Source organism: Rattus norvegicus, chromosome 11 (assembly GCF_021556685.1).
Source record: "Rattus norvegicus strain SHRSP/BbbUtx chromosome 11, alternate assembly SHRSP_T2T, whole genome shotgun sequence".
Classification (NCBI taxonomy): Eukaryota; Metazoa; Chordata; class Mammalia; order Rodentia; family Muridae; genus Rattus; species Rattus norvegicus.
The window spans coordinates 49,022,568-49,033,948 of NC_141544.1; the positions used below are offsets into that span (position 1 = coordinate 49,022,568).

An 11,381-nucleotide genomic window follows, 5' to 3' on the forward strand; every position below is an offset into this window, starting at 1 on the left:
ATTTTGAAGGTTATAGCCTGACCCTATTTTCAACACAAACTCTCTTGCCTCTGATCCCCAACATTCAGCCGATGAGCTGCACTTCCAGGTCCTGTCACTGCAGCTGCCTTACCCTCCCAATCACAATGGACTGACCCCTCTCTGGCTGTGAGCCGGAGTAAGTCCGCGCCTGTAAGTCCCTGCGCCTAAGTCCCTGCCACCAGACTTTTTGACACAGTGATGAAAGGTGACACCTGTTTTTTATTTCAAAAAACATTACAACTCTCCAATGTTCCTGGGACTTCTGGAATTTACGTTTGTCTTTATTTTTTTTATTTTTTTTGTTCTTTTTTTTTTTTTCGGAGCTGGGGACCGAACCCAGGGCCTCGCGCTTCCTAGGTAAGCGCTCTACCACTGAGCTAAATCCCCAGCTCCACGTTTGTCTTTATAGTTTTCATTTTTCATGTGCCATTCATTGTACCGACTGCCTGTGTAGCACTCCATGTAGGTGCACCAAGCTTGAGATCCTTGGAACTGAGGTTACAGATGGTTTCCGCAGTGGGTGCTGGGAACCGAACCCAGGCCATTTGCAGGAGCAGCAAATGTTCTCCGCATTTTTAGATGGAAAGATGCCTGAGTAGTGACTCTTCTTTTTTTTTTTTTTTTGGTTCTTTTTTTTTTTCGGAGCTGGGGATCGAATCCAGGGCCTTGCGCTTCCTAGGCAAGCGCTCTACCACTGAGCTAAATCCCCAGCCCCGAGTAGTGACTCTTCTTAAAGCTGCTGGCTTTTACTCACGCCTTGTGGATCAAAGACTCAAGCCACGGCATATTTTCTTTCTTTTTTTTTTTTAAAGATTTATTTTATTTATTATATATCTAAGTACACCATAGCTGTCTTCAGATACACCAGAAGAGGGCATCAGATCTCTTTACAGATGGTTGTGAGCCACCATGTGGTTGCTGGGAATTGAACTCATGACCTCTGGAAGAGCAGTTGGGTGCTCTTAACCGCTGAGCCATCTCTCCAGCCCCCGCATATTTTCTTTATAAACTGCTTGTTTTTGTCGATGACTAAGATACTGAGACCTGGCCATGGGATGGCAGGACTCCTTCACTGAAGAAGGGCTTACTTACCTCAGCAGCTGAGGGCATTTCGTCATACAGATCCATTCAATCCAGCTTACTGAACTTATTATGTGGTTCATATTGCTGTCAAATAAAGAAAAGTAAAGCAGAAAGTGGAGAGCCACGAAAAGGCACAGAAGTTAAGGCTGTAAGTGCATTCTTCCAGAGAAACCGCAAATGGAGCCAGGGGTGGTAACAAGCTTGCACATTTAGAAATCATGTGTGTGTGTGTGTGTGTGTGTGTGTGTGTGTGTGTGTGTGTGTGTACTATGGCGTGTCTGGTACCTAAAGAGTCGAAAAGAAGTTTGGGATTCCCTGGAGCTGGAGTTACACATGGTTATGGCCACTACATGGGTGCTGGGAGCTGAACCCAGGTCTTCTGCAAGAGGAGCACAACTGCCTGGCTTTGAAAGTGTCAGTTTGCCCCCAGTGACTTGCCTCCCCCAAGGCCACCTCCTAATCCATCTGAAACAATTCCTTCAACTGGGGTAGCATTCAAACATATGAGCTTATGGGGGCCCAGTCTCATTCAAACCACCACAAGGACCTACCAGAAGCCGTCTTCCAACAAGGTAGTCAGCATCACGAGCAAGAGCTGTCCACTCCACTGCTCCACTCATGTTGCTAAAGCAATTGTTCTTTCAAAGACTCTCGACAATATATACTGTTCCAAAGGAAAAGCCACCAGAGACCTAGAGTCCCCAGCTCGTCACTTATCGGGGGCCACAAGCAACAACACTGCCCCTTTAAGCATAGCCACCCCACAAACCATTTCTGTGAAGTCCTGACTCCTCCATGTCCCTTCCACAATGGGCCATATGTGTGGGGGATGGAGAAGAGACGTGCCCCACCTGTCAGCACTCATGGCTGTCGTTCCTCACAACTACCACCTCCAGACCCTCAGCACCACGGACTCACTTTTACAACGGAGACTTCTGTGGAACCACCCCCTGGAAGGCGGTGTGTGATGCTAAGCATAGATTCTTCTACAGCAGAGCCCTCGTTTAGTTTGCTGTTTCTTTTCCTTCACTAGGATGTCATGTAGCCCAGGCTGGCCTTGAACTTATTCAGGTGCTGGGACAAGTTTATGGCACCACACTTTGTTTAAAGTAATTTAAAAATAATCAATAATGACAGAGGCTTACCAAATTGACTCTGTATTTAACTCTGACAAAATATTCACATCAAAGGTAAATGTATTTTTACAATAAAAAATTTGTTCCCAATTTTTGTCTCTACAGGTATTTCACCATCTGCACATACACGTGTGCATGACTCACTGTGTTGCTCAGGCTTGCCTCACCTACAGTCCTCCTGGGTGCTGGGATAAATGTACACATCACTACACCTGACAGGTTTGGTGGTTCCCATGGCTGCTGGAACTGACTGGAACACACAGGACTTCCTTATGCTGTACTGCTTTGTGGAATGGGCACACTTTTAAGAGCAATTTAAAATGTTGCCTGTATGTATGTGTACCAAGTGCATTCCTAGTGCCTGTCCAGCTCAGAGGGCATGAAATAATTCCCTAAACCAAACAGGATGCTCTCCAAGAGTAGCAAGTGCTTTTAATCCTTTGGGCCATCTCTCTGGCCCCAAAGGGCAACTTTTTAAAAAGCTTCAAGTGGGCCAGGCTGTGGTGGCACATGCCTTCAATCCAGGAGGCAGAGGCAGGTAGATGTGAGGATAGCCTGGTCTACAGAGTTAGTTCCAGGATAACCAGGGCTACAAGTGACCTGTCTCAGAAACAACAACAGAAGTTTTAAGGGCATGATGGTATAAATCTTTAATCCCAGATCTTGAGAAGAACAGGCTGGTACATTTCAGGCCAACATAGGTTACAGTTCCAGGACAGCTAAAGTGGTGAGGTGAGGAACTAAGTTCAGATTCCCAGAATTCCCTCATCAGCCAGTCTAGCTGAAAACCGCATCTATAGACTTCTGTATCCTTCTGTCTCTGCCACCATGGTAGACAGGACAAGTCAGTGCTATTGGAACTGGTTAGGGAAATTTTCCCATTACATTAGTTGTGTTGAGGGATAGACTGTAGTCCAAAGACTACAGATGCTGAGCAAACACCAAGATCTTCCCAGGGACACAGATCTAACATTTTCCCTAGCATGCACAAGAATCCTGAACATTAACTAGACCTGGGTACATGCCTATGACCTCGGCGTGTACTGCAAGAAAATCAATTCAAGGTCACTCATGGCTACTAAGCAAGCCTGTTTCATGAATCTATCTCAATAATCTGTCAAGTAAGGGCTTGCAGTTCTGAAGACCCAGTTTATAACCTCAGCATGCCCCAGGTTCTTGCAGTGCACATCAGCAGCAGCACACATGAAAGCCAGATGCAGTACGCAGCTGTAAACCACGTGCTCAGTGAATTCCACATCACATTATCACAAACCAACTGTGTATATCTCTCAAGACTCAGAAACCATGTATGACACTGTGCTCTCTCTGCATGTACCCCACCCCTTTGTGGCGGAAGAGGGCACCATATGTGGTTCTGAACCACCCTGTGATTGCTAGGAATTGAACTCAGGACCTCTGGAAGAGCAGCCAGTGCTCTTCCTCTGATCTGTCTTTCTAGCCCTGACAGCATATGCTTTTAACTCCAGCATCGAAGAGACAGTCAGCAAGGACTACACAGAAAAAAAAAAGCAAAAACAAAAAATAAAACCAGAGAAGTTTATCTGAAAATTAATCAGGCATTTTCAAATACTCTTTCACAACTGAGATTTTATTGGTCGAGGAGTAGAGTACACAGACATTCCAATTCTTAACACACGTACCCAAACTCTGAAGAGCCGTAGTGTTCATGTACCCTAATTCTGAAGAGCCTTAATAGTGTTCACGTACCCAAACGAAGAGCTACATATTGTTTTTCTGTGAACTTATTCCAGTGATGCTCCAGCCTCAAACTTGGCCAGTTTCCTTACGACCTCTCATAACAACCGAATGCTCACAATGCTCAGTTCCACCAATTCACAATTTTATGTCACACACAGAACATACTCAAAATCACCATCTTTCACAGCACATTATCACAACTGTTAGGAAAATGGACTGCCATGACCACAGACATCACAGTTCTGACAGGGCGAGGACCAAAGACTGGCTTTCTTACAAAATGGTTCTACTAGAAACACGGGACCAGATATAACTGAAAATATTCCAGACACGAATGCATGACTGAGACCCCAAATTGCCATTTAGTATGCTTTGTACTGTAGGATATAAAACTAGCCCCCTCTACGGAATGTTATGGTGACCCCCGAGACAGTCACAGCCTCTCCTGATTCAGTATCCTGCTATTTTCTGGTTGTACCAAAAAATAAACAACCAGCAAATGATTTAACCTCTTAAAAAAACCATTTACACTTAAAAAATGGGATGAGGTGGGATTCCCTCACCTTTTAAAAATGTTTCTAGAGCTACTAAAAAACTTGCATTTACAAAATAGTTGATAAAAATATTCCTCTGGATTGTACAAGAAGGGAGGCAGGGACCACTGACAGACGTGATGGATGCTTAATCAGACTTCGCTTCTTTCTCTTCCTCAGAGGCTGGACTCTGCAAACCACAGAAAAAGCAAACATCAAGTACACAGTATGTTACAAAATTGTGTGCTTATATATATCCCCACACCTCCTCCTTTAGAGACAAAGTTCTAGCTGTCTTGAAGTCACTATGTAGACCAGGGTGGCCTCAATTCACAAGGTTGTACCATGCTCTGGCCTTCCTACTTCTTAATAGGTTGCTTTACCCAGATTCTGTACTTGCCAACACACCCACTCTTGTTAAGACCTGCAATCAAGGTGGCAACTGCACCATAGAGAGAGCAGTCAGTGTGAAGCCTCAGCCTGGCCCTTCTGGCTACCTCATTTCAAGTCTAGTACAGACACTGGCTTTTAGGGTTTTCTCAATGACCCTCCCCACTCCACCCACATCTGATCAGAAACCAGCCTGATTTTCACTCATTTCCAAATGCCCGTGCTTCTTGGTGACCCGCTTGTCTGTACTGGCCTTCCAGCTTTTCCCAAGTGACATTGTAGTGTTCCTATCTATACATGGCTGTAATGGACCCAATAGAACAGAGCGCATGTGGTGAGTTCATGTTAATGATCTGCAAACATTAAATCCCTTTATATACTCTAGGCGCTGCTACAGAGAATACACAGTACTGTGTTCATCAACTGAATCAACTTCTCTTATCTGCCAAGTGCAGTGGCTTAGGATTTTGGCAATCTTGTAGGAGAATCAACTATAATCTGGTTACTATGGCGGGAAGGCATGCCTTCAGCTGCTGATTCAGAGACTTGCCACCCTCTGGTACTATAGATGTGCACCACAGGGCCCAGCTCAACTTGTTTGGGATTAGATGAGTAGTCGGAGTCCCTATCACTTAATACTGAACATGCAGTTAGAACCAGAAAAAATGTGTAGCAGTTGGTTATAAATTAGGCCTCATATCTAGTATTCGGAACATCCTGAGTTTGATCTCTGGTACTACAAAAAACAAACAAATAAACAAACAAAAACAAACAAAAAACAAACACAACAACAACAAAACCTTTCTGACTGAGGAGCAAGTATCTGACAAGTTGTCTGAGGGTTCAAGGCCAGCCTGGGCTAATAAAGCTAGTTCCAGGCTGGAGGACTGGCTCCGTGGGTAAAGCTAGCCACCCTACAGACAGGGTAACTATAGAGTTCCTCAGCAACCACACAGGTGCCAGGTGAGTGTGGAGCCAAACTGTAATCCCAGTATGCAGGAAAGCTTGGTTCAGCAAGAGAGCCTACCACAATCCTACATAAAATGAAACTTACCTTCCCAAGCTTAGCGTATGTAATAAAAGTTTTAAAACAATAAGAATGCCCAGTCGGGAGGCTGAGGCAGGTGGATCAGTTCAAGACCCTGTTTCAACCTTGTATTGTACTTTTGAGTCTTTATAAAAATGTGCACTGGTGTTTTGTTTGCACGTCTGTTTGAGGGTATCAGTTCCCTGGAACCGGAGCTACATACGTTGTGAGTGAGCTACCATGTGGGTGCTGAGAGTTGAACAGTGTTCAACCTCTGAGCCAGCTCTCCAGCACCACACTTTACAAGTCTTTTCCTCACAGCTCCTGAAGACAGAAATCAGCCGGGCAGTGGTGGCACATGCCTTTAACCCTAGCACTTGGGAGGCAGAGGCAGGCAGAGTTTGAGGTAAGCCTCGTCTACAGAGCAAGTTCCAAGTCAGCCAGGGCTACATAAAGAAACCCTGGCTTGAAAACAAAAACACAGAAATCAATGTTATTTTTCTGAACCAAGTTATCACTCAGTCCTAAACTACCAATTACTTTTCAGAAGAAACAAAACTGACATTTTTGCAATAATTGAAATGAGTCTAATAACTTATGCCAGAATACACAAACTAGGACTCTAGCACAAGGGCAGCCTCAGAGACCACAGCAAGCTGACCACTCCAATGTAAGGCAGAGAACCAGCTCACCTGTTCCAACACAGCCTTATGAAGTCACGTGGGAAAATCTCTGTATAGGAGCTCTGCATCCTATTGCAGGTGCAATTGGCAGACACAAATCCCTATTTACTCTCACTGACTTGTACAAGTTCAAATAAAACCTAGTTCATTAACGTGCTACCTATTCATGGGGAAGCTGTATACAACAGTTCCCATAAAAATTTAATCTGCTACACAAAAGATCCAATTTAACATCTGCTGCTCAGAATCAAGTGCCCGCATGCGCACTCTTCTGACCTGGTTTTCCGTCTCTCCATTTTCTGCAGGCAGATCTGTAGTTTGCTGGTCAGCCACTTCAGCCTGTTTGCCCTTCGCTCCCCTCTTCCCTTTTATCTGTGCTTTTTTGTCTGATGCTTTATCCTAAAATGAGACATTTTAATAAACTGAATTAAATTTTGATTTGATGCAGGCAGAGTGCATCCACAATGGATGTCTTGACAAACACGAGCACACACACCTCAGCACAATGGGTACAATGGATATCCTGACACACACGAGTCAACTCAGCACCTCACACAGCCTTGACATTAGACCACTTGAGAAGCACCCCAACAAGGACACGTTTGCTGAGGAGTCCTAAATCTTGTTATTAGCTGGGATTAAACATTAAGCCTGTGCTGCTCTTCTCCACAGCACCAATACCACACACGAGAGAGTAAATGCAAAGGCCTTGTAACCCTATCAGTCCCCCAAATTCTTTTAAGCATGAACAATCTAATTGCCACACAGCAGTCACCGTCCTTACAAGACTTGTACCCACACACGTAAGACCATTCACCTTCATGCACCTTCCTCTAAGTCATGCTGACTCTCCTGCTACAGTTCCTTCCTTGTTGGATACCATACAAGTAACTACAAAGATCAATTTTTGAGTTATCATTTTCACTTGGGTGTTTGTGACGAATCTGAAAGGCACAGGTACTATTATCGTGAGGATATGACTCGAAACATGAAGTTCAAAACTAAACCATAAGCAGTATGAAACAGTACTTCTGGATCCCATCTGTCTTACAGGAAGGAGCTCAGCAAAACAAAATGAGCAATTCTATGTAAAGATTGTAGAAACAGACAAATTAAATCAACAGGTCATATTCAAATCAATCTCAGGTTGGACCACCAAGCCTGAGACCTGAGTTCTCCACATCTATGTGGAAAATGAGAATGAACTTTTAAGTTCTGATCTTCTCAGACTGTGGCACAAAACACCCCCAATAAATAAATAAATAAATAAATAAATAAATGCCAAACTCCCTACGGGCACTGGTGATTTATCAGTGCGTGCGTGTGTGTGTGTGTGTGTGTGTATGTCATGCATGGGGGGTAGGGGAAGAACCTTATAGTATTTATCTATTATTGCCAGGTATCTACTTGGGTCTGATCCCTGCACCAGCAAAAATTATAAAATACCTAGGTCGTGTATGATGGTGCACTTTTAATCCCAGCACTGAAGACAAAGATGCAGGCAGAAGTCTGAGTTCGAGGCTAGTCAGGGCCACACAATGAAGTCCCCCCAACGTATACATAAAAAATACCCATAAGCTAACTGAAATCAATCAGGTCTCTCTACGTATGACTAAAACTTTTGAAATGTTTACTTCTAAAGAGTGAGAAAGGATTTCTTTGGGAAAGCCAATAGCCAAGTGTGTTCCTTAGCTAGGGATAGGGGGTGCATGCATGTCACCCCATGCTCATCAGGTCACAGGGGGTGGAAGGAGGCAAGGCAAAAGGAAAAGTCTCATCTACTCACCCCTCAAATGAAGAAATGATCACACTGCCGAAGTAGTGTGACGCTACTTAAGTCACACCTAAACTGCTCCTATTTAAACTTTACAGGCAGCTCAAACATAGGAGGCGGGGACAGAAATGTACCGACACTCTTCAGACCCTCACCCACAGTCTTTATCCTTATGCCAGGACCACTGCTCTTCTTTGGTCTGAGAAAGTCCCCCAGAGGATCCAGGTTCAATTTCCAGCACTCACTCAGAGACTTCGAACTGTTAATTCCTAAGGTCCTCTGTTGGCCTCCAAAACACACCTACGTACAACGCAGGCTAAACACTCACAAAAATTTAAAGCAAAGCATCAACTATCGGAAACAGTCCAATTTTTACTGGGGGGGGGGGTGACTTTACTTTTAAACGACGTGCATACAAATATGTCTGTGCATGCTCGGGCTGTGCCTCCAGAAGCCAGAAGAGGTTATCAGATCCTCTTATCCCTCGAAGCTGTCACTCAACAGACTCAGGTCCCTCTGTAAGAGCATTGTGCATTCTTAACCAATGAGTCATCTTTGGCTCTGGCTCATAAAATGCTTGAGTTTTTAAAAGAGGCTGGTATTTGTGTATTTGTTTTGCATGAACGTATGTGCACCGCGTGCCTGCTGCTGGAGATTAGAAAAGGACATGAGACCTCTTGGAACCGGAGTGTTTGAGCTGCCCTGTGGATGCTGGGAGCTCAACTCCGGTCGTCTGCAAAGCCATATTGCTTCGGATGAACGAACATACCACACTTTACCCATGCCACCCCCACCCACCTTCCAGAAACCTCCTAATCACTTAAAAACCAAGCGGCCCACCTAGACACCAGTTCGAAACCTACCTTTCCCGCGGCCTTTTTCGGTTTCGCGTCCACCTTGGCAGGGGCGGGCTTCTGGCAAAAGACAAATTAATAAAGACAGGAGGGTGTGAGGCGCTGAGCCGGCGCGCTGGGCCCAGGCCCGCTCGCTCCCGCCCTGCCCTGGCGCGAGCTAGATACTTACGGCCGACAGCCTCGCGGAGCGGCGCTTGGGCTGCGGAGAGAAAGACCGGGTTAGCGACTCAGTGAGCGACACCCCCGGCCGCCCTGACCCTCCAGGCCCACCGGAGGCCCGCACTCACCTCCGCCTTCGCCGCTCCATCTGCGCTAACCTGCAGGAGAAAGCACAGTGGAGAACAATGCGGCCGCGTGACGTCACGCCCAGCCGCCCGCGCCCCCGAAGGTTCCAGAATCCCCCAGACCCGAACCCTGCGGGCGCTGTGGACCGGCCGCGCTCACCTTCCTCTTGGGCATCGTGGCGGCGCCGGGTGGGAGACAAGTGCGACGTTGGATCTGTCACGGAGCTGCACTGCCTAGCCGCCACCACACGAACTGCAGCGACCCGTCGCGGGGGCGGTGGGAGAACCGGATGGAACCGGATTGGAGCCCGCCCCCCTCTTCCCCGCGCCTCCCCGCCGGCCGGGCCGCCCCCAGCCCCCATTGGCTGCCTAGACCCACCGCGCCCGCCAGCGCCGCAGTCCGTGTCCCCGAATAGGCGCAGCGAACTGTCACTCCACCGTATTGCCCCGCCCCTCGGGCCCCCCACCCCGCGGGCGCGACCCCGGCCGAGGGGCGGGCCCGAGCCGCCCGACCCCGCTAGGTAGTTTGTTTGAAGCCGACAGCAAAAGTGCGGTCTGCGCGCTGATTAGTGGGGACGCGTCACGTGGTCGCAGCATCGTTTTCCCATAATGCCCCGGACCCCAGGCGCCAGCCCGCGGAGTCCACTCTCAGACCCCTTGGGTTCGGGAATGCCTAGGCAGGATTTGCCATTAGCCCGGGGAGGCGCAGGCGCGCGCGGGCTAGACGCGCAGACTCAGCCTGTCCTACGCGCCTTTACTAGCCTATTTTTAGGTAACTTTGTCATGTTTTAGGGCTTGCAGCTGTTAGGATCTCGGGCTTGAGCTCCTGCCCTCTCCTGCATCGCCCCCAGTCCTGTGCTGTAGTGTGTGCAGAATCGCATCTGCCCCTTCCAGAGTCGGTGCTTCGCGCAGCGGCGTCGGTTTTACCTCCGACTTCCAGATTTCACCTTTTGTTTAAGGAAAGCAGTTAACGTTAAGTATACACAGCGAGAAGGCAGACAGCAGGCTGGGTAGTAGAGTTCCACCTGCAGCCGCATTACTGCTGCTCAATTGTAAGAGTTAACATGTATATCTTTGCCTACTATAAAACTTATATTTAGAACAAGGAATTCGGATCTTTTATCTCTTGCACCATTTAAGATTTTTAGGCAGATGTTTTAACCTCCCCCCTCCACCCAGTAAACCCTTGTTTACCCAAAGGCTCACTGCTGTATTCCAGGGATTAGATGGCTTGAAGCCATGACTCTTTGTTGTTGGAGTTGCGACCCCGTTCCCTTCTGCTGTGGCCCATGTCTTTTCATGCTTGCCCGACTGAATTGAGACTGTTGAGATCCTATCCCAACTAGTGGGGGGAAGACGAAGTCAACACCTGAATTAAAAGAAAAACCAAGGGGTTGGGGATTTGGCTCAGTGGCAGAGCGCTTGCCTAGGAAGCGCAAGGCCCTGGGTTTGGCCCCAGCTCCGAAAAAAAGAACCAAAAAAAAAAAAAAAAAAAAAAAAAGAAAGAAAGAAAAAAGAAAAACCAAATGCACTTCCTGTCCTAGCGTGTTTTATCTTCCGATTGTACCATCTTAAAAATAAAGTTTGCTGCTTTTACAGGAAGCCCACCAGAGATGACCACTCAGACAGTTTATAGACAATTGAAAGCCATTCTTTCCGGGATAGCCAGGGCTACATAGAGAAAACCTACCTCAAATAACAAAAGTCTATTCCAGCGGCTGGTATGACACTCAGATATTTGGGACCTAAGTGTAGCCTAAAGCATTTAGACCAAGGGGCTGTCTCCCTCTGCAGCTGCAGGGGTGGTTTGCACAAGCAAAACGTTGAACAGGAGCTAACTTAAGTTAGCTGGGGGCATCTTGGTCTCTGGTCCTAGA

General features: G+C 46.9%; 1 protein-coding gene across 2 annotated transcripts; it reads right to left on the minus strand.

Annotated features, from left to right (window-relative positions):
* Positions 1-3,828: 3,828 nt before the first annotated feature.
* Positions 3,829-9,881, minus strand: Hmgn1 (high mobility group nucleosome binding domain 1). Of its 2 annotated transcripts, NM_001013184.1 has the most exons (6): positions 9,665-9,758; positions 9,508-9,537; positions 9,390-9,419; positions 9,230-9,280; positions 6,869-6,991; positions 3,829-4,682 (listed from the first exon to the last, which is right to left on the minus strand). In NM_001013184.1, exons 1-6 carry the CDS (start codon positions 9,677-9,679, stop codon positions 4,641-4,643), a joined length of 291 nt encoding a protein of 96 aa, NP_001013202.1. In that variant the 5' UTR covers positions 9,680-9,758; the 3' UTR covers positions 3,829-4,640. The 2 variants fall into 2 exon arrangements, with proteins under 2 accessions (NP_001013202.1, XP_087432702.1); XM_087576576.1 differs by lacking the exon at positions 6,869-6,991 and having other exon boundaries at positions 9,508-9,881.
* Between the last annotated feature and the right edge of the window lie 1,500 nt (positions 9,882-11,381).